This window comes from Leptosomus discolor, chromosome 2 (genome assembly GCF_034619465.1).
Source record: "Leptosomus discolor isolate bLepDis1 chromosome 2, bLepDis1.hap2, whole genome shotgun sequence".
Lineage (NCBI taxonomy): Eukaryota > Metazoa > Chordata > Aves > Leptosomiformes > Leptosomidae > Leptosomus > Leptosomus discolor.
The window spans coordinates 39611417-39635860 of NC_141392.1; the positions used below are offsets into that span (position 1 = coordinate 39611417).

The following is a 24444-nucleotide window of genomic DNA, read 5'->3' on the forward strand; positions in this document are numbered from 1 at the left end:
ACCTGTATAGCTTGCTGCCACATTACAAAGCTGTGCAGTTGGAAATTAATTGTATCTTTTTCTACTATGATTTTCATTTTCTGTCAGCTTAGTACCATTTATGAGAGAAAAGGCCTTTCTTTCGTGTGGCTCAGTTAAAGTTTATTTCATATATCCAGATTCAGTGACCACACTGCAATCCCTTGTTGCATCAGCTACCTTTTAAGGCCTCAGCAGCCAGGCTAATTGTGCTAAAATAACTAGTGCAGCAATGAAGAGTGTGCGCAGACTATGAAAAATGCGCACATCTGACCTCTGTCCGTACACATGGGGCAGCAGCAAAATGAAGTGACTGCACTGTTGAAGCTGAGGCACAAGTCTCTCTAGTTCAATGTGTGTAACAGTAATACATTTATTATGAAAACAAACTTTCATTCTTTGATCAGTTACTAACTTGCCAGCAACATCAAGACATCATAAGAAATTCAAATCTTACTGTAGCTGTTTCCCTATCACAAACAGCAATCTGTAATCCATTGACCTTTCACTTGTCAGTTGACAAGAACAGCTCTAGAAGCTACCAGAGTGTGTCAGCATGTGGGCTTAACTTAAATGGCATTATTGACCCAGAAAGCAACCTCTTTCTACAGCTAGCAAGAGAGTAAGCAATAAAAAGCACCGTTAGTTTTTCCACACATAGGTGTAGGAACTGGATCATTAGTCTTTATTTAAAAGACATATGATCAAGTTCTACCAGAAAAACACACGGAGAACTACTTCATTTCCAGTATGAAAAAAATCCGACAGGCTTAGAGATTGCTGCAATGATTATTGCCTAAGAGTGTGGCATAATGCAAATTCAGCCCACATGCATAATCACCTCAAGATCTGACCTTTTTGGGAGGTAAGATCAGTACATGTCTGATGGGTCTCTTTCCATGAGCAGCTGGGTAAGGTGCATGTGTCTGACCCCCAAGGAACTAGCAAATGCTTTGAATCTATTTAGAAACTAGTTCCAGTGGCTTACCCACCAGAAAGAAATTATGAATATCAACTTTTCTATAAACTGCTGCCAAAGCTTAAATTATATCAGTGCTGGCAGGTACCACAATAATACAAATTATTTTCTCTGTGCATTAGGTCATAAGGCTATCAGTAATGTACCTTATAAAAGGAGGAACCAGAGGACTTGAATCTTGCATGATGCATGAACTTTTGAACACATAAAAAAGAAGTGCTTGCAGCTCATTTAGAAGCCAGGCGTATTTTGGACCAAACAATATAAAAGCCTAGAGAGATAGAGATTTTTCTCAACTCAAATATTCTAAATTTGAAGATTTATTCTGTAGTGTCCTTTTCCATATGCTTCCCTAAATTATCTTCACATAGAAGTAAATTTTTAAAATCTGAGTAAACAAAAGTTAACTTCTGACACCAGTGATGGTTAATACTGCTTACACAGCTTTCTCTTTTGCTGCCTCAATGAAATATTAACAACTCATCATTTGAAAGGACTCTGAGGAGAGTCTTGTATATCCTGATACATCCTTAGTGGAATAAAACTTAAGGTGCACATATGAATGCTCTGTTAAATCTGCATCTCTCAAGACAGGTCTAAGGCTCCAAGTACTCTCAGCTCTTCCAAAAATCCACTGAAACCTGCAAGCAGAAAAGAAATCTTTTAAAAAAAAAAAAAAAAAAAAAAGGGAGATGCTGCATTCAGATCTTTGTGTCTAGTCATTAAGTTGATGCATCCCTTCCCTCCATTTCAGTTCAACTGAACCAATGTTACACATATCTTCCAGTGTATTGCCTGCATTCCAGTAAGATTTCTCATCTTCAAAAGAGCAATTTGTCTCATTCCTGAAGAAGAAAGCATCTTTTCTGCTTCCTCTGTTTGGGCTCGATGTCACAGGAAGTGTTTAAAACTGCAAAGTACCCAGTCTTCTACATGAAATTCTGTCCTTAAAATGTTATCAGCTTAAATGCTCACAATGAAATTAAATTCACTTAAGTTGCACATACAAAGGTGAACCACTCAACTCATTTGTAATGCTGTCTAGGAGCCAGTTTTCTTTCCAATTGCTAACTGACATTGTATGAGGTTATGAGGGCTCAGGCAGAGAAATCAGATACTGTGCTGAGTCATAACAGCTGTCCACATGCATACACTTAACCTGTAGCAAGCGTAAGGTAATAGTGATTTATCTTACAATCACTTTTCTAGAGCTAAGTCAAAGAAACCAAGTCAAATCATCTTGAATTTGCAGTAAACTATGAACATGCATTACCATATATTAGTAAGTTGCTAAAAATTTATCAAACTGATCATGTGTCTGAGTCCTAAGATTCAGATTAGGCTAGGATAGAGAGAATAGGAGACATTATGCAAGGTTGAATGCAGGGCTGTTTAAAATTTACAGTGTGTGTTCAGAAGGGTTCAGTGAGGTTAAGTGTAAACACGGAGGATTTGCTATTATTTCGTCCAAAAATGCACTGAAGATGTGGAGAAGTGAAAACAAGAGAAGTACCAACAGAGTGGTGTTGTAAGAAAAGCACTTTTAGGGGGCTGAATTCCAACGGGAAAAGGCACAGAACTGTGAGCCTTATGCTTGCCTAGACAACACTCTAATTTCATTCTCACAAGGAGAGATGTTGATATACTTTTTGGAAGTCAACAGCATATCCTTTCAATGCAAGAACTTTGCAAGACCTTCACACCAGCCAATATCTCAAGTCAAAAAGCACAACAATATCATGTTCCTCTTTTCCCACACAGAAACAGCATTTAGCCTCAACTTCCATACTGGAAACTTCCAACTTTGCAGTGAATTGCACAAAACATGGCCTAATCCACCATCTCACAATGTAACAGCCATGCTGAATTGCATTGCCCTTTGGCTTTGTGTAGCTGCCTTCCCCTTTTCTGTCCCTTTTATTAACAGTCCCTTTCAGGTGTTCCTTCTTTCATGGTACTAACATGGAGATGTGATGATAGCTAATTTCACAGTTATCAGTGATAATGGGAGCTGCCATGAAATTTCCAGAGGAGTCTATATGCAGTTGCTAGAGGAAAAAAAACAGGCAGTTCTGTAGAAGCTATGCATCAGCGGGAGTGACCTCTCTATAAATTCAACAAGGTTGTTCTTTCTAATCTCTGTCACAATACATGAACACCTGTATTACTTTCATGTTAATAATAAAAATGTCCTGCTGAGGTTTTTAAATTATTTTATGACAGAAACAACCATCATTTTAACAGCAATACATGAAAAGAATTCAAAAGGCACCAGAAGAGCCTTCAAATGAGAGTAGCTGGACAGAAACAGTTCCTTCCTGGCCCTGAAGGTGAATGCCTTGAGGAGTAGACTTGGTTGCTTTATTACTTTAGTTTGCATAACTACAGCTGTTATTAGCAGTTATTAAAAAAAAAAAAAAAAATCACTCAACTATAAGCATTTGACTTGGAGGCCACTTCCTGGAGTGAATTCTATAGGCTGACTGGGTGCTGAGTTATGCTATGTTGTCTGCTCTTTGCTCTAGATTTACTGCCCTCTCAGCTAATGAAAGTGAAAAACAGGAGGAGCACATCCTCAGCTGAGCATCCAGTTAAGCTCTGTTGGTGCATACTGTAAATTGTTAGGAACTAGGTCTCTGTTCTGGTTCCCTTTCAGTGGCACAAAGAGGTCAACTTGGGAGTGTCAGAATATGTGCTTGCTATGGTACTCTGCTGAATGGGATGGATATTTCTTGCACAGCACCAAACATTCTCAGCTTTTTACACATGCTCTTAGCCTACTTCTATTTTCCAAGATAACTGTGTTTTTTGCCTCCTTTCATTTGCTGCAACTTCTATCATGTTTTCAATCAAATTGTTTGTTTCAGTTAGCCATTTTCAATTTGTAAGTCCTAAAGGGATCCCAGTTGAGCACGGTTTTCAAGGCTCTAGCTCAACATTACACTAGCTGAAGCTGACCTAACATTTAATTCAAATGCACACAACAATCTTTCCCCAGTATACATAATCTTCATTTTGGTCTGCAGGAACCATCATAATCCATCTTCACTATGACGGCTTATAGTATGAAGATCACATTCCCACGTTTCCCCTTAGGGCCCTTGTACATTGAGAACTTCAAGCATGCTGACTGTCCATTCTCAGCCAGAGTTTAGTGCATATTTACTTGCAGACCGAGTAATTAATACCAATCCCCATCTCCACTGACCAGCTAAATAAGGTCAGATGAAGAACAATGTTTTTCTCCTCACCACTGATTTCAGAGGACTCTTCTTTTTCAACAATGCTGAGACACACAACTCCTTTACTTTTCTCAGATGGTATGAAAAAAAAAAAAAAATCAGTGATCAATTTGGAAGATACAAGCTACAAAGTGGCACAGTTCTGAAAAGTGAATAATAGAGAGAAAGGGGCACAGGTTCTAGTCTGGCTGTGCTCTGCAGCTCTTTCTGAAAAGGTAGGAGAGGGAAAAAAAAAAAATCAACATCCATAACAAGCAGCACTAATAAATGGCAACCATTCCTCAAAAGACAATATTCTTTCAAATTCTACCAGTATAACCCATCATGAGAATTTTGGGTGGACAAGTAATAACCACTTAATTCATCAAGGATTATTTTCCAGTAAAAATGGAACTTGGATCAAACAAAGGGTAGACTCCATACAGCTTTAATAAACTCATATCAGCCATTTCCTGTCTAGGAGAAGGGCTATGAAAGACAAATAAGTGTCAGTCATTTGCAAGGTCTTATGCATCTAACTACCTAATGTATTTAACTGTGGAATACAGTGAGCACGGTAAATACTGCCAATTATTTACTCCTTACTCATAGGTATGCTTTGCGTATACTTTCACAGTAAAATTTGTTCACAGTACATACACAGCATGTTATTTCACTTTTTGTTATAAATTATTGCCTATCACTGTAGCACATTAATCTCAGGTAGACTCATATTTTGTGAATCATATAAAGCCTTTATAATTTTCTTAACTGCTGCCTCCTTGTAGGCTCATTACTTCCTAATTTTTACCACAAATATTTGCTAATTTTTTTTCTTGTTTCTTTACATACCCTGATCACTTTTCCTGTTGGCAGCCTAAGAGACGGGAAAGAACAACAAAATAAACTACTTGGAAAACTTAAAAGAGCTTAACAGTCAAAAATCAGAAGGTTAAGAGAGAATATCAGCATAAGAAACTGTGTACTTCCAGACAATTTAAGTCTTACAGCTACGTTTATTTCTTCCTCATAAAAGTCAGCCTAAACAACCTTCAAACGGCATTTGTCTATTTTTTTTTTAATTTTAAATACAGCAACAATTCATATACAATTTCTTCTACATAGAACACAAAGACAAAAAGTCATTGCCCCAAGGAGTTTGCACAATAAACGGGCAAAATGCACTTCACCAGAGTCTAAAAATAAACAGTGATTAAAATTAGTGCAGGAACTAGCGGTTGATATTTTTCGTAAGCAAACAGCAAGATTACATTAACTGGCCCCTTGGGAATAAAACACATTTACAATAGATTTAATTGAATGCATTTAATGAAGTCCAAATATAACAACAACAAATAGGCGCATCATCTGAAATGATGCCTAAACTCTAGTAAACCATTCTGAACTGTAATAAATGTCTCATGGTTAACTTCAGTTTTCATTTTGGCTTTCAGCACTCCAGAGAATTTATTTGCACATGAAATGTTTTTGATTTTTGCCCTCCAACTTGTTTACTAGGTTTGTAATGTAAAAGTTTCAGAAGTTATTTTAAAACAAATTTTTTAAAGGAATTCTTTATTCTGTTTTAATCCATTTTTAATAGAGCATCATGGACTGATTTTCTGCTCCATAGTGACATGCCAAAGGAAAGATCACTGACTACAAGTCAGTGGAAGTGCAGTGTTGTAATCTATATAAATGAAGAAAAAGGTCTCACATGCCGCTTCACAAGGTATACTGTAGGCATTTACTAAGTCATCTTGCAGTCATTTACACTAGGACAAAGAGGATACAAGATGGGCATGAAATAGAGCCATAATGCAGACCACTATTCTATATGCAGGATAATAAAGAAGCAAGCCTGAAATGCTTCAAGAACTGCTGCTTAGTGTGTATGCTTAAGAGGGGATTAAACACTCCCCCTTGAACATTAGCTTTCAAAACTCTTTGTGCTCTGATTCTTTGCTTTTCTTAATAGCGGTAGAGTGGCATACAGTTAACTAAAAGGAAAAAGCATGATGATGCTCTGTCACCAGTGGAGTAAACTTCATTTCAGATCAGAATCTATCCTGAAGTTTAGCAGTAATTTCTTTTGGAAAAGCAGCATAGGAGTCTTTCCTAGAGAAAAAGAACTGGAAGAAAAAGATATATTTGTGTGTGCATGTACATAAACACATTCATGCACAAATGAAGAAACCAGACCAAGGATGCTCAAAATCAGAAGTGGAATTAATACATTTATGCATTAAACCATTCAATTCTCCATACTATTTATGTATTAAATAAAAAATTCAGCAATAATTCTCCAAATACTTCCCACTAATAACTTGTTCTGCCCACAATGGCCACAGTGACAGAAGCCATATAAAACAGGTGCAGACTAGCTCTGTGACCAACCCATACGACTCCTAAATACCCATTCCTGCATAGTGTGCCCTACAGACAGCAGGTTTTATGCACCAAGAGTTCAGTCTCCAACAGAAACAGATTATGAAAGTTCAAGAAAAAAAGTTTACAGTTTCAAAGCTCAATTTTCCAGCAGAATAGCATTACAGAAGGTTCCCTAGGCAGAAACAGAGCATTGTAAGAGGATGACAGGATTTTAGTATTTGCTGGAACTACTTTATTAGGAATTAAGGCAGAGCAAACAACAAGGAAGATCTATCCTGGACTCAGCAGCTTTTTTGAAAGAATACATTTCAATGACTCAAAAAACTAAAAAACTACAGGAGTCAATTTGAAACTTCTGTAGTCTTTTTCTTTCCCAAGGGCATGCTTTCAAGTGAATCACTCTAAAGCAAAACCCTTGTTTTCAAGTTTGTACATTTCAGAAAGCACAGTAGCAGCTTATTGTAAATGGTAAACTGTATGAACTTCATGCAGTTGATAAAAATTCCAGCTCAATCCATATTTGAAGATAAAACAAACAATCAACCAGCAAGATACTTTTAAGTCAGCCTCTTCTGTTTCCAAAGTTTGTCCAAATTGTTGTGAACCCTTATCATTTCTCTGTTTCATAATCCACTCTGATACTGAGTCTTCCAGGCAGGCACAGGAAAATTTAACTTTCAGATAAGAAATCACAAGATGGTCCTTTTTGTCCTGAGTGTAAGAGAAGAAAATGTCATTTTCTCAGCTCTTCACAAACTGCATAGTACCTATCTCGGGCATATCCTTCCACTTCCCTGTACATCTACTAAACACATAAAATGTAACAATAAAGTTTGTTTCCTTCAAATGTGTTGCCAGAATTTAGTTTCGATGCTCAAAGTATTTTGGGTCCTTTCACATGAATGTACTTTGAACCCTGCAAAATATTATACAGTTACCACTCCAGGTCTCTTTCAGCTGAGTTTACATTATCTGTTTCCCAGTAAAATTTCATTTTTCTCCACTCCATGTCTGCGCAACATTTAAACAGTCTTGAGAGCAAATTCTCTCATCACCTAAGCACAAATAACTCTTGCTCTAATGGAGTCGTGGCTACTGACAGGTCCCTTTGGCTTTCTGTGCTACCATCTATGGATTCTCCTAGAAATTAAAGAGGCGTTTCTACTCAATGTATTAAAATTGGGCAGAAGACTACTAGCAGCAATAGCATTAACAAAAATCTTTTTTTTCCTCACAAAAGATATAAAATTCTCCAGCAGATAAAATGGGATACTGAGGAGCAATCAGGCTTTTTCCAGTATTTCTGTTAAGTGTTTGTAACTAAGATGCCCTCGTGCTGTCTCTAATTCAGAAGGAAACCAAGCCATAATAAGCCTCCACTGCCACACTTGAAACCACATTTACTGGTGAACATACAAGGAATAAGATACTCTATTATTCAAATTCATTATATCCTAAAATGCCTGGAGGCCTCAGAACTAATGGCCTCTTGCACCAGTGCCGACTGTCCCTACTTCAGAGAAAAAGCATCGAGGGAGCAGGGAGAAGAGGCAAATACTCACAATGTATGATTAAAGTCATTGAACAGTGAATGGAAAAAGAAGCAAGAAATCAGATCATTGAGCCTGGAAAAAAAAATCTCATAACCTACATAACCTGCACCTACACAACCCCTGTCTGAAGCCCCTTTCCAGAAATCTTGATCTAGCCGTAGCTATCATCAGGTCAAGTGTCTTCATTTCACCTACTTTTATATGAGGAATAAATCTTGATAAGCTGCTCTCTGGCAATGTTTAAAAGGATTTTTACAAAGGTTCTTAAATGCAAGACAACACTCAGGAGATAATCAGCATCACTACTAAATCCCGGCTGCAAATGGCACTTCTAGGCATTCAGGATTACAGAGGCGAAGATGCTTGTGATGACTGACTATGGCAGAGAACAATGAAAAGCTGGTGACACAAGAACTAGTTTTTTCCCTCCAAAGCACGCACTTACATAAAAACAAATTGATCATTTATTGAGCATTTATACCTAAAAATAAAACAGGTAAGCTTTATGACACCCTCTGATGCTCTTGTAATTTGTCAGGGAGGCCTGGTGGCCAGGAACCTTTGCCTGTGTTTTTCTCCTAAGTCACCTGAATAGTAGCTGGTTATATTATTTGCTGAACAGGACAATGATAGTTTCGGTTTACATTACTTGAAAGCAAAAAAATCAGAAATATTCCACAAGCTTGCAAACTAAGCCTGTTAGACCTGCCTAACATTGCAAGATTCTTCATGATGACTTTCACAGAAGCTGGTCCAAACGTAGACAAAGCTTTTGGAGTACATTTTTCCTGTCACTCCTGTCTGTGATCACTGTCATGATATATCTGTATGGTACAACTAAGAATTGTGTCACATCCATTTTTACCTCCCGCATACTGGCAATGAACTTCACACAAAATCTTTAGGGATCAGAGAGACTGGTCAATTAAGAACTGATGATATCTCATTACCATATATTTTCTTCTGATGCATTCTGTGTAATTTCTTTAATAACACTTGAGTTAGTTTTCTATCTTCTGTGTTGCACTGCAGTAACTGAGAAAATACGCAAGAATAAAACAGAGAGGATTGTGCTTATGATTTGTGTTTAGATCCAGCAACACTGCCTAGCTCCAGCAGCATAAAACCTATCAGGAAGAAAAGCAATAATAAACCTATCTATCAGCTATCTGTCTCTTCCAGGAAATAAAACATCACTCTATACACCTTAAAATAGAAATCTTTTTCAAAACTAGGCCTAAACTCTGTTTTTAGTAATAGCCTTGACTTCCTGCAAAGTAATAGACAGTTCAGTAAAGGATGTAAAGAAATTCACACCACAGGTGTTTTTTATAATCATCCAGTGACACCGAGCTGCACCCATTGTAGATCAATGCAGCCACAATGAAGTTAGGGAAGCAGAAGTGATTTCATCAACCATAGTTCCAACATTAATTTTTCTTCTGTCTTTCCCATTAGCCAAAAGCCTGTGCATAACTTTAGCCATCTATTTAATAAACACATATATATGCCACTTTCACAAATTCAAAAAAAATCAAATAAATTGAAGTAAAGCATGACAGACACATGTATTTAATTCAAAGAGCTGTCACAACAGAAACACTTCACTTGCACTGCCATCTATACAACTATTACCTCGCACTGTTTCAGCTTAGTCACTTGACACTCACATTTACTAGTCAGACCTGAGACTTACTTTGTTTGTAAAACTGAAGTCCTCAGATACCTTAATGACATGAATGATGATGACTCTTGTGCTCCCACACAAGGAAGAGCTACAGATGCTCCTACTGAGATTTGCTAGTGATGTTAAGCACAGTGAGCACCAACCAACCCCTTGGAAGCTAAGAGCTCATTACCTGCCCTTCCCCTTCAACATCTGGAACAGTTCTTAGTACAACTAGAGAGGTTAGGGGGGAGTGAAAGGCGAAGTGGAATTTCATTTTTCCTCAGAGCAGTTTGTAGATTTAAAAGATAATTTCATTAGCTAGGAGGTGCTTTTTCTCACCCTTGTACAGATGTAATCCTTCCTTATTCTTTGTAAAATACAGCTAGGCACATTCAAAGTTCAAAAGCTGCTGGACAATCAGCCTTCTGCCTTTATTTGTCATGAGAAGCAGTTCCAACAGACTCTTCAGCATGGGGTCAGACCAGAGGTGAATGGAAAAGAAAGCTTCCCCACCTACCAGCCCAAAGGGAAGTTGAGCTTACTTGGAGTGCAAGACACCATACTCACTCCATCACCACAGCTGTTCTCACACTCTGGCTGACCAGATCTTATAGATTTGACATCGATCTCATTCTTATCTGTATTACAGCAATGTAGCCATGTGAACTGCAAAGCAATTACCCTGGAGTGAGACAGAAGAGTCTGGCACGGAACGTATTTTATCTGACAACACCCACCTCTCAAGTTTGCATTGCTCTGGAATATAAGGGAACAATCAACCACTTTAACTCAAATCCACTGAACTAAAGAGAGCTGTCCCAACAGAGGATTTGATGCTCCATTTCTGATGCCATTTCAGAAACACTTTAGAGAAAAAAAAAAACCACAATGGTTTTACATGATAGCTGTGTGGAATCACATTTCAGAGTTACATCAGCCTCTAGCTATTTGTTCCTTACTTCCCAGAAGCACAGCATAGCAAAGAAAAAGGCTTTGTCAATTTATTTTTTGCACAGTAATACAATTGTTCATATTTAAAAGTTCAAATGCTTTTCTAAGCAAAATCAAAGGTCAGAACAGGATTTTACAAAAAGAAAAAAACTTATGACAATGTTTATCTTTGTCTTAATTCTATGTCCCATCTATATAAAACAATGTGAGAAACATATAATTCAGTCAAGGAGACAATACGTTGATTTATGTCTGCTTTGAGTGGTACCCATTGGAAATCTAAAGGGAAACTCCTAAAAATCTGCTTTCTAATTCTTTTGTCATCCCCTCCTTCCCATCTCAGTTAGAATGAGTTACCCTTGGTTTTGTACGTTTCTATTTTCGCATTCTTTTGCATCAGATGTTGAACAATAAGATACAGGAGGAATATCAGCCACAGGACTGAATATTTATGCACCATTAAAGACCAATATGTAGTTCATATGAACAATTCAACCCAAGAGACTTTTTAGAAGCCATGAATCTTCACACACTTGAGTGAGAAATAAAAAAATAAAATTAAAATAATTCTGAAATGTACAACATGTATGTTGAACTCTGGCAATGTTGTTGAAACTGTTGGAAAAGCACTCTTTTCTAATCTATTTATCACAGGACTCCATCCAAAACACAGCACCAGTCATCTGGTGTTTATCCTTCACCAGGTTCAGGCTCTAATCTAGGCTCTTTCTCCAGCTGCCACTCAAGGGCCACTTTCAGAACAGAGGAACAAATGGTCTAAGAGCTGACTAAGTACATCAGTATCCTTCTCCCAGTCATCCCAGTTACACCTGTGCTAGAAAACTTCAGTGGTAGTTTCAGGAATTCTAGTCTTTCGCTATATATTGGACGCATTTAAAGGAAACCTCCATAGAGTATAAGATATCAATTACCTTATGCTATATGGAAATTTATTTCTTCTTTTATCCTAAATCAGAAGGATTTTTTTTATTGCCCACATAGACACATAATCCTTTTACGAATTTTCCTAAGCTCATGGCCTCAATACTATTTCCACGGCAATAAGTTCCACAGAACTGTACATTGCACGAAAAGCATATTTCCTCTTCTCGCTTCCAAATGGGCTGTCTTAACTCCCTGTGTTCTTGAACTATGAAATAAAGCAGAAGCTGACCATTTTTCTCTCTGGTTCTGTGCCACCTCATTTACAGCATGGGAAACAAAGGGATAGTTTTGTGTCGATGTATCAGTGTGTCTTCTCCCTCTGTCCATCCTATCTCTATACATCAATTTTCTCACTGTTAAAATATCTCCCCTCCTCTCAGTTTACACTTTTGTTCAATGATGCAAGCAATCAGCACAGCTATTATTTCAGAAAAGAAACTAGTCTCACACGTGGACAAAATCCTTAAGCTACAGAGCAGGGGAGGAAAGCAAGACTCCAAATCCTCACTAATTGTGATCTGCTGGCTTTTGCTAATTTATAGGATTAACTCACTCCTCTAATAGTCCACAGATTTCTTCCTCACATCACAGTTAAGTCATGGGGTTTTCATACTCATTGGATAAGCCTACTTAGCTCTTTTCAGTCCATGGGATACCCTTTACCTCTTTCTTCCCTTGGTCACTCCAGTATCATGAAGAGTGAAAGTAATGATTCCAAGGTCATGAAGCCATGCATAAAAATGCCGTAAGAGATCAAATCACACCCAAGTAATGTAAAAAAGAAATGCCTCCTACTGTTCACATAGATTTCAGTTTCCCCTCTTGATATTAGAGAATCAGTATACAACTGGGCTGCTAGTTGAGGGGGTGGACAGGATGAATGGAATACAAATAGCCAACTCCTGTAATATACAAATTGAATGATCAAACAATCATGACAAAATGTCAGCTGATGACATACACTGACTTTAGTAGGGTCGTATCTATTTATTAGTGATGTGGTTTAAAAAGGCTTTTAGTCGGAGGAAAACTACTTCAGAGATAATAACTAATGCATGGGGGAAGAGGGCAACGCAGATAATTAAGCAGGGATATAATTTCAGTGGCAATGAATTTGTTTGACAATCTGTTTCTCAGTCCAGTCAAACAATCTTTGGAAATAAAATCCCTGCACTTCCAGTCTACAGTCTCACTACAGAGTTGCTTTGTTGTTTGAGTCCAGGTCACAGAAAAACAAAAAAAAAATCAGTGCAAGAGTTGCATAGATTGTTCAGAGTCATCATTTACGAGCTTGCACTAACAACAAAACTTGCACTAAGTTTTCTACTATGTTCAGGGAGCTATCACACTCAAATATAGTTCTCATACATTCAATGACTGAACCACTAGTCAAACATAAGCCATCCAAAAAATTCTGGACTAAAACCTAACTGCACAAAGGCAAAATACCTCCTGCATTAGGTATCTCATACTGAATTGTGTGTGTACACCATTAAGGACATGGTACTAGAAGACACAGTATACAAGTCTCCTTTTGTTTTGTTGGTAAGGTGCTTTGGCAAAATAGGTCTGGCTCTAGGAAACATGGAATAATTATAAAAGACACATGCTAGTCTACAGATGGAGCAAGTAACTTTATTTCTGTACCTTGCATTATATGCTTTAGAAGCTACTTAAATTACCCTGGCACTGCTATAGCAATCGTTAACATTTTAGATTTATCCTGCTGAACACTTTAAGAAGGGACAGAAGCAGCAGCAAGTGGAAGAGAAATAAATCAGACAGCAGAGACTTGGGAAAAAAGCTTGGAATCAAAATCCTGCATGGGAATACGCCACACACAGGTGTTGGCTCTGTATCTGAACTCTCCATCTTGTGCCCAGCTCTAATCGTTACCAGCTTCTTTTTAAAAACCTGTGCCTGAAAGAACTGATGTTTTATGAGACAGTCATGACCTAAGTAAACTCCAAACAAATCATTCATCATTGCAAAACTCCAGAACAAGCTGGTACTTTCTCAGAGAACAGTGCTCTTCTAAACATACATTATACATAAAGAGAAAACAGAAAGCACATACACTGTAGGCTTTCATCAATTGTACACAAACAAAGCCTTTGATAACTCTCTGAATAGGCTTGATATCATTATGCCTGGGGCCAAGAGGCTCTCAGGAGTTTAAGATCTCATCTTCCAATCTTTTAGTCAAAAGGATCTTTTTAAGTACAAGGGAGAAAGGAACACTTTTTGCTTGAATATAGTTATGTTCACAACACCCCTACTCAAATCCTTACATGCAATCTTTTTCCTTACCAAATTCAAACTTCACAGCCTCAAGGCCTGGAGTAGAAGATGCTCACCCACATCAGCAGCCATGTTTTCTGTTACCCATCCTTCCCTTTCAAGGCCCACATTGTTCCTGAAACAGTTGGTCTTTTCCAGTTTTCTGGTTCTTTCTTACCTTCCTGTCACTCAAATCTATCAAACACGCTATGCTAAATCTGGGGGGGGGTTGCCTTTTTAAATAATCTACTTGAAAAGATTATCATGCAGATCCAGGAAGGTAACTAGAGGACTGAGGAAATGCTCACCATTCTATGTTCTGCAACTCACACCACAATGCAGTTAATGCCATGCTTTTGGTTTAGAGGCACACACCAACATCTAAGAACTATGCAGTTTTTTTAGACTAAAAGAGGGTGTCCATTCTAAAGAGGAACACCTACTTTAAATAATGGAGCACTTTTACTCCAGAAAAAGTGTTTTAGTGTAATCAGCATAATCTAGTCGCTGCTTTAAACTCCTTTCCCTTTGAAAGCAAACCCTAAATCAGTCTGAGCTACTAAGGACTTAAATCTATCTTATTCTGTAGTGTGGTGGTTTTGTTTTAGCTACTTTAGCAGATTCAGATACTAAAATAATAAAAATGTTATGCATTCAATTTAGTATCACATTCTCTATAAAAATTATGAGAAGCAATCATTTCATCGAGCTATTTGGACTTTTGGCTCCTATATTAGTGTGTCGTGCCCAAAGGTTTTTTTTTTTCTTTAGAAGTTTTGTGTAATACCCAGTAAGAAATAGAAAGTACTTAACACTGTGGTATCCTGTAATTCACATTAGCACCAGCACGAATAATTACAGACCTTCTCAGGTAAAACCTCACCAATTTAAGTCAGTTTTCTCTGAGCAGGGAAGGACTGAAATCCCATTGAGTGACAGACAGATGAACAGAAGCCTTTACAAGTGTTAAAACACACTCTGATCCCCAGGTTATACAAATGCTACCTGCTGATGACATGGTTTTCAGACTCTGGATCAAATTCTATTGAATTTTGGCTGGTATTTTCCTACATGTATTCAACAGAAAGGGGTTACTTTTACTCTGATCAGGTAATCACTTCAACATTCCAGTGCTCCTAAGAGGCTTTTTACAGGCCATGCTTTTTGTTTCAATCAATTCCCTTTCCTTGTTTTGTAAGAGGACCACCTACCAGTAAAATTTGATTCAGGCCCTTACAGAAAACAATGTCAGCTGATCATTTGTGAGCCAGGCCTAGGGCACATCACAGGTTTTTGGAAACAGATCTTTGTTTTCATGTAGTCAAGGAGTGGCTAAATACAGAATTACATAAAACAGGGCCAGTGGGGACTGATGGGGTCATCTATGCCATCTCCTAATTTCCAGGTGGGCCCAGTTTTGCCTAAACAATTCGTATCAGCTATTTTTGGACTTATTCTTAGAAGACTCCATAATACCTCCATGAAATTATTAGAAAGTTTTTTACATCTGATGTGTATACATGCATCTCTACTTAAAGACAGTCTTACTACTTCTATTTTTCAGACTTTAAGCATGTAATACATTACTAAATCTGGTACTGTATAAATTCACATTTGTTTTACTACTAATAGCAATTACTCTTTCTGCAAAAGTCATTGAATACTGGCATGTCATTTAAGACTTGCCCTACACTACTGCAGCAGCTGGGCCCTACAATATCACAACACTCACCTTATTTTATTTTTTTTTTATGTTGGGGTTTGGTGGTTCTTTTCATAACAGAACTGAAATGAAAGTTGTAATTTATTTCCCATAACAAGGTTCTAATTTTAGTCACTCTGGAGGAGAAGATCCTAGGAAGGGAGAAACAACAGTAGGAATACATTTTGGTGCCTAAAACTGCCGTGAGTCAGTTCTGAGCCGCAGAATGTCACTTCCAAACTAATGTTTTCTCTTTTTGGTGATACTTCAAGGAAGAAAACACAGTCAGTTTTCAAGGTACTCAACCATTTCTGTCAAGTTATCTAGACTGTCTAAAAAAAGCTGATTTACAATGGGAGGTGTATACAACAGGCGCCATTAAGTCTAGAGCCGTGAGACTGACTTCTCCCTGGACATCAATTTAACAAGATTATGATGTAGAAGGGTACTGTACATTTCTGTGTGAACTGCAAGGCTTTTTATCCCAAGAAATTATTTTCTATTCCTCTTACCTAATGCACAGTGAGATTTTTCTAATCACTGTTCTTAAAGGAAGGCAAGAAAATGTAATTAATATATAGACATTTGCAAGTAAGTAGCTAGCACCTCTTTTTTTAATTCACCTTCAAATCAAGAAGTGTTCCAATTAAGATGAGGTAACAGATTCATCTTCCTAGTGCTCTTCCCCAGCAGAGTTTTGTAACTGCAAGCACCATAACAAAAAAAATATTTATATGGGAGAGAGATCTAAAACATTCTGAAAATGTGTAGCAAATAAGTTGGTTTCTGTACACAAAAACAGAAAAAGCAAAGCTTGCACCTTTCTACTACTTTAATTACAAATAAACTACTTTTCAAATTTTTTCTTCTTACTTGACTAATTCCCAGTCTGATACAGATACTACATAACCAAACACTAAATTCCTTTCAACATATGTAAAGAAAAAAGCTATCATTATTGTTCCTTGACTGGACAATTAAATGTGACACTTGAGTAAAGTGAGAATTTTAACATTTGAGGGTGGAATGTTAAAGAGAATATAACACTGTCAACACAGTCCATCACAGACCAATATTGTTAGGTTTGTTTAGGGGTTTTGGTTTTGTCTAGGTTTTTTGATAGGTTTTTTTTGGCAGCGGGGGCAGGTCTTTTCTATTTCAAGGTTACTGAAAGGAGAGGGAAATGGTAGGGAATAGTCCTTAATTTAACTGGAGCCAAACTACAGGATCAGTCCAGAAAGTTTTGAACATTACATTCTCCTTAGTGAATATTTTAAAGACAAAATGAGCCATCTAGGAACCATGAATATTATTTAAAGGTAAACAAAAACCATGTTTCCATACAAGATGAACCTAAAAGATTGGGAATGTAATAAAAAAGAACTGATTTTCCTAACACAAATAATAATTGTTCCATTTTCTTAATGTGCATTCTTTATTTACTTTTTTTTGTTAGATCAGTTTTTTTTTCTTAGATCAAAGTATGATCACACACTGACCTGGTCAAATGTTATTCAGGTTCACTAGAGCATAAATCCACAAAACTATAAAGTCACATATTTTTCAGATAAGGTAACTGTAGTTCACTTCTGGTTTTACCAAGTCTTCTTTGGTGCATGACAATATCTTAATGCTTATGAAAAACACCACTTTTTTCTGGCTGTAATATCAGTTACTCATACTGATAAATGTTAAATATTAATTTAGGGATCTATCTTACAATCTGTCCATAGTAGAAAGACCAACTTCCAAAAATATTTATGTGCCTAAGGAGGCCAGCAGGGATGGCTGGGAGAACTCAGAAAGAATAGATTTATGTCGCAATTTGCAAATGCTTGGGCACACTGAAAATCCCACCCCCTGCAGCTAAGTGCATTGGAAAGCCTACCTCCTGCCATAAAAGCCCCTTCTGTGCCAGCTGGTGTGGATGGGTTCTACAAGTACTTATGGGTGTGGTTACCAGAAAACAGCAAGCTGAAGACGAGGAAAAGAACATGCTGAGAAGTATATTAAAATCTTCCCAGATCTGCTAAGGTCTGGAGACTAGCAGACCTGTTGAATCCATGAGAACAGGTAACAGTCAAAACACCAAGAATCTGTTGAATCTGCAGAAGGCCAACTGCACACACTAACACCACTAAGAACGTACGTAACTTAGAATGTATCAGCAAAGGTAGGGCCTGCTACATGTAGACAAAGACTATAGGATCACAATCACACACAGTGAACCGAAAGACCTACTGGGTACCACCTGAATACCAACCCAGAAGTCACTGGTGCACTAGGGCCGCTTTACACTTCTGAGTAAACAAATGTGCTTGACCCCCAGCTGTTGCTCCAACCAAGTATTATGAGCAAGAGTGAGTGAGAACTGTGTGAGGGAATAATTGTATATGCTGTATAGATAGTTATCTGCTATTAAAAACAAGAGCTTAGTTCTATTACTAATAACAGCTGAATTAATAAAAGGTATTCTAATTAATACTGGTTGCAATCTGTGTCTCCTCCAACTCAATGCCCTATCAGGGAAGAATTTATAGTACTCCTTGTTCTGGTGCTCACTATATGAATGGCTCTACTTCTACCCAAGAGAAGCAAGCAGTGTCAGCATTTCCATGCAAGCTTCAATGAGAAGAATACAAAAATATTTTGTTATTTTAAAATACTTACTTGGTAGGGATATAGAGTGACACCATTCGTTCTTGACAAAGACCAGGTGCCATCAAGGTACTGATGAGCCTGGATAGCCACGGAGTTGAGAACATTACCATTGCTGGGGCTGGTGGCCATTTGAAAGCTGACCTTGGCTTGGTGTCCAGAAGAGCCATTTTTCTTCTCCACTCCATTGACAATTCCTAGACTGTTGGGTTTTCCACTGTGTTTGTTGGCAACAAAACCTGTATAATTAGATGTAGCATAAGGAGCAGGCATGTATGCCCAGTCCCTGGGCTGCAGGCTACCCATGTGCCGAGGACTCACTAACGTGGGGATAGTGGAGAGAGGTGGGGGAGAGCCTGGCGAGGCATCGTAATGTTCCGAGTTGGCAGCTTGCTCTAAGGTCAGCACCATCTGAATGGCCTCTTGCTTCAGCTGGTTCAGGTGTGTGGCACAAACGTCACATCTGTTGTCCTTCTCATTCCATGCCTTACGAATGGTATTGGGAACTTGAAGCTTGTCATGAATCACCAAAGAGAAACCTGGGTCCTAAAAAACCAAACAGAGAAGGGGGGGAGGGGGGACAGGAGAGAAATATTTAACCATGGTCACCACAGTGAAACATTTTTACTGCTCATTGTGTATTTCAAAAGCCAATTTATGAGGTAAGCTTAGAATGCAAACAAAGGCCATTAGATACAGTCAACATAAGCCAGAGCAGAGATGAACAAAAATGAGAAACTAGACTGTGTTGGAAATAAAAAATTCTTTACTTTTACTGATAAGTGGCAAATTTTATAATTCCACTGCAAGCTTCAATGCACTGCAGAGAGAATGAATTAACCTGCTTCACACCACTGCACCTAATTTCTGGCTTGAATGAAATTTACTCTTAGTTACATAAGAGATCAACAGCAACTCCACTAAAACCAGTGGGCTTGTAGCAAAGGTTCACAAATCTATCCGCTCATCACTGCCAGCTTTTGGTACTCAAAAAATCCAGGAAATACTCTGCAACAAAAATGTAAAATTTCAAAGCTGTCTGTAAAGAAAAAATGAAAAAACAGAAGTACCATCACTCTCCCAAAATTCTTTTCAGAATTCAAAACAGATAGTTATTTACTAAATTTTTCCAGAGCTTTTCAGCATTTCATTTAGCAAGAATACACTTTTCAGCCAGCAAAAGAAACAACAACCACCTTTTCTGTTAACAAAATGTTCTACCACTATTTTGGGTATCTGCTGATAATGTAAAATAAAAAAATATTTATAATATAGAACATTTATAGGGTCAATAATCTGTAAAGAGTAATTTCTCTCAGAAAGCATAATTTTAGTACAAAACCACGTGATCAGATTTAAAACCTCTTGCCTCCTACCCTTACCTCATGGGTAGATCTTTGAATGTCAGTGGTGCTCTCCATGGAAAAATATGCCCACCCTCATCTGACAAGTCATTGAACGTTGGCCTAAATTGTGAAGTGCTTCAGTAAGTTGTGAAGCCAAACAGCAATCTTAGCAAGGGCTTATCACCAAACTTACCTAGTTCTTACAATATCATGAAGTTTTAGAAACACACAGCAATGACCTGTGTGTGTGACACCGAGCATACGATGACAGTGACGTGATGGAAATTTCTCAGGAATTTCACACCACATTTTTGTGGTTTTACAGACCAGCCAGGGCAGACTTCACCTTCCCCTCCTTAAGTTTTGGAGATTTATTGGTGTATTTTCTTATGATTATTCAAAAATATATACAATCAGTAGTATTTTTTTTTTTTTACTCTTCATCTCTGCAGGTTTAGCAGCAAACAAATCAGATTGGAAGAGTACAGAGGTGGAGGGCAATCACACAAATAAACATCACACTTATCAAGTAATTTGATGAACCTCGTGCTATCTAATATAGCCAAATTTCATGTCTTAATAGTTTGGTTCTGCTGGGAAAGAATAGGTAGAGGGTATAATATAGGGAGGAAGAGAATTCATTGGTAGAGAGTCATATTCATTATGATCTGTCTTTATTATATACTCAAGCATTTTATTTTCACTGTTTAACTACCATGAACAGCTCCTCAGCATGCAGTGATTAATTGATTCATAAATCATGGTGCCTCTTTATACACAGCAGCAAAAGAGTAGTTCCAGCCCCAGAAGCCCAAGAGAGTCGTATAAGCTGATGGGAAACAACAGGAGGCTGAGATCTGATCAAGCCTCAAGCTGGTCATTTCTATTCTATGCACAAAGGGGGTCAGAGCATCAAAGTGTGTCAGGAAGGCAGGAAACTACCAATCCTCTCCCCTTAACATTCAGGAAAGAGACTGGTGGAAATCAGGGGGAAAAACCAGGATGCAAAAATGTCAAATCTTATTTTCCATCCCAGACCATAACTAGGTCAACAGATCACATCAGATATAGGTACCGCATCCATGATGCCAGGTATGCAGGGAAAGGTGTCTCTACTTATCTCATAATGAGCTAGACAGAGCTACCTATATAGCTGAAATGAGGTATGAATCTTCTTTCCAGGCTGCTCCACATCAGTCCAGGAAAAATCTTTGCCAGTTCTTCCTTCAGCTAGTTAGTGACACAGAGATAGTTGTTGTTAACTTTCCTTAGGCAACTGGGCTTGAACCCAGGTAATTATATACAATATTCAGATCCAGCAGCAGTTAAACATGGAAATTCCTGGATACTATGATAAATATTCCAAGGAAATAAAGCCTTCTCTAAAGTAAGCATATGTCAGCATGATATAAATATTCAAGTAGCATACCAACTTTAAAGCGTGCTGGACAGCAGTGAATTCAGCTTCATCTCAGAGTTAAAACAAACATGGGATCATTCTCTAATACAACAATAAACAGTGAGAGAGAGGGAGGGAGGGAAAAAGGAAGACTGTTCCTCCTCAGGAGCAGAAAGGAAGAAAAACAGGCACAACTCCCAAGATTGGCCCTACTGATCTGTCAGACTCTACTAGACGGATAGCTCAACACTGGATCCAAGTCTGGAATATGAAACAGAAAAGCCTACAGGACAGCAAATAAATTTGGAAAAACTCAGGTTCCAGAAACACATTAGTCACATCTTGTTCTCAAAACAAATCTGATAGAGCCTGAAAGTGAGTTTACTTTCTTATTCTGCACTGGGCAGCTCCACTATAATTTCACAGAAGAATTAGCTGACAGGCTTGCAACACATTTAGTAGGAAGGAGAGCAAAGCTGGACAGTCATTACAGCCTTGCTTGAATAGCAGGGAAATGAAGCTACACAGCACTTTCTGTTTCAGTATTTCATCTGCAATCATCTGCACACATACCCCTAGGAATGCTTATTAGTTCAATAAACAATATTTTGTTCCATAGGTATACAACAGTACCTTGTCCCATATGAAATAGTGATGGGCAAGCCTCACTGGATAAGTGCTTTGAGCTACCTGCACTAAGCAGCAGGAGTTAGGACGGTTATACTTACTACTGAAACTTGTGAGGTCTAAGAAACCCCACACTCCCTGGCATGAGAGAAGATTTGCTTGTGAAATCTGAGGTTGACACTAGAAATACCATTTATATTTTGGCACTCATTTCCAGTCCTGACAGAACAATGTACAGTGACACCGAGAAATGAAACATAACTTTAAAAACCACAAAAGAGTTTGGTTAGAGTTCAGGGCAAATGTTCATGATGGTTTCTCTTATTACTGTAATGGTTCACCCATCTTTAGTATAAACAGTATTACTATAAACTCCTATTCCCATAATAAACAAATGAAGGCACGTAAGTGGGTCTGAAATCTTCAGGAGATCAGTCACAACACAGACCATAGCATAAATGCACAAAGCAAGCAGTGAACTAGATTGCACACAGAGTTTTGTTAAAGGAGTGTTTTCACATTATCTTTGAGTTTTCAAGCTCAAGTAAACACCAATTCTAGCTATGTTTAGTTGTTCATCTTCTCCACTGTAACCAGCTAGTAAGTAATCTCTCATCTTTCATCCTGAATTAAAAACCCACATCGGAAAGACAGAAGGAAGGAAGTTTTGTTTTTAGAGACCCATCACAGACAGGTATGCTGAAGAATTCTTGCTTTACCCAGTGAAAATGTACCCAACAAACACATATGATCACGTAAGGTAATGTAGAAGCATCCATCTCTCTTTCATCTACCTTCGTAAATCTGTACCTTGTTGTATAGTTTTCATGACATTTTAACTCCATCACTAAGAAAGCAGACTACAAATAATAATCCTTTCCTTCCTGCTACCCAGCTTGGTGCACATCTTCCTCAACAGAGAAAGCAAACAATCACTTTCAGCATGAAGCACAGTCTGTTTCACACATACATTTACACAAAGGTCACAAGGAGACACGATGAAAGCAGGTAGAGCTCAACTGGTAGACAGAGTCACAGGCAAGAAATAGGATGAGTGATTTGCACTTTTACACTTACATGTAACCCAGCTGATCATAGGTTCATATACAAATACCTCATACACATACTACTTTTTTGCAAACATAGCAGGCAGACACTAATATAGGACACAGTCTCAGATTTCATGCACAACTGTATTTGATTTGGTCAACTATAGCCTACGCAAGTTAGACCTTACGTTGTCATTCTACCTCAGAGAACACTAAACTATACAATAAATCTCAAGACCTTATCAAATTATGTTCTTCAACACCAGTATTATTCATTGCTCTTCAGTGCAAAACAAAGCAGTCAATACTAAATCACAGAGGTCAGCCTCCATTCAAAGATGCTCACCACAGAAGACTCATGGAGTTCTTTTGTTTCTGAAAGGGTCCAGGGCAGCAATGACTGCTGGTATGTAAACTGTCACACAAGGTGAGGGGAGAAATAGGGGAAAGCAACGATCAAAGTCCTGGCCAGGAAGAAGTGTGTTTTCTAGACTCTCACTCTCCACAGGCAGAGAGTAAAAGAACTAATTAAGAAACATTAGTAGGAGAGAACCCTTAACCCTGATAAAAAACACATGTTTTTCTATGGCTGTGCAAACATCTATGCTCTAAATACAATCCTGTTAGCTCATGGCTGTTCTCTATTTAGAGAAGGAAAATAAAAATTGAAACCACCTCTTTTCTCCTTTTGCTCTGGAGGGTGTACTTTCCAGCCCAATAAAGAGAGTATACTTGCAAATTTACTTTCCAGAGGCACTTAGGCTATATTTCAAGTGACTCTGCACCCTAAACATATACTATCGTCTTCTAGGCTGCACTTCAGAGATTTGCTGTTTTCAGCATTCCAGAGCCCTAGCAGTTGAAAAACTGCTCCTCACTGTTACAATGGCACCACTTCTGTTAAAACAAAATATGTTCGAATAAACTGAAGTCAATAGAAATTTTTCCTCAAAGAAGTATGGCAGGATATGCACTATGACTATAAATTAGTAGCACTGTACCTTCAAACTGAGCTGGGAACCCTTGGATAAAAATCAGTTAGCTTTGCTAAGCAGAAACTGAATCATCTGAATTATCTAAGGCGTCAGGATCTCTGCTAGCACAAGCAGTGTTTTGTTAAGTAAAAGCCAAATTTGCACATAAGCAAGACCAAGCGGGCAGTGAGGTGGCCTCCCTTTTTCTATTGCTCTGTACATAACAACTGACACCTTCTCTGGGCAAGACCACACCTCCTTACCCTCTCTGTCACAAAAGACTTCCCTCACACCCAACACTTCGTCTTCACATAAGACATCCATTACCACCCCCAGGTGAACAAAAGAAATTATCTCATCTCCTTTGCTAGAAAAGGAGAACATATTTCCGTCTTGTTCTTCTGAAACTCTCTCCCCAGCAGGAGCCTACCCCCTAAGCACTGTTACTGCTTGTTGGGGAGAGAAGAGAGAGAAAGCAATCCTGAACTGGAGAGCTGTAAGTAGGAAACTTGGGCAAAAGGAGAGACAGAGGTCATGAGGAAAGCATAGTGGAATAAGAAAGAAACTTTTTACAGCTGCATGTTTCGAGCAAGTCCTTGTAAAGAGACTGTTATCAACTGCAGTAAAAGCCTCTACAGTGTTATCATATCCCACCTCTTACTATTACCTTTTTTGTCCCTCA

The 24444-nt window shown here is 38.1% G+C and overlaps 1 protein-coding gene across 1 annotated transcript in view; it reads right to left on the reverse strand.

The window, feature by feature from the left end:
- The window catches only part of KIF26B (kinesin family member 26B), a 302324-nt gene that overhangs the window by 185682 nt on the left and 92198 nt on the right, over positions 1 to 24444 (reverse strand). Inside the window, exon 3 of the mRNA XM_086460935.1 lies at positions 18380 to 18913. Coding sequence (XP_086317061.1) covers positions 18380 to 18913 — 534 coding nt within the window. The remainder of the gene's footprint in view (positions 1 to 18379; positions 18914 to 24444) is intronic.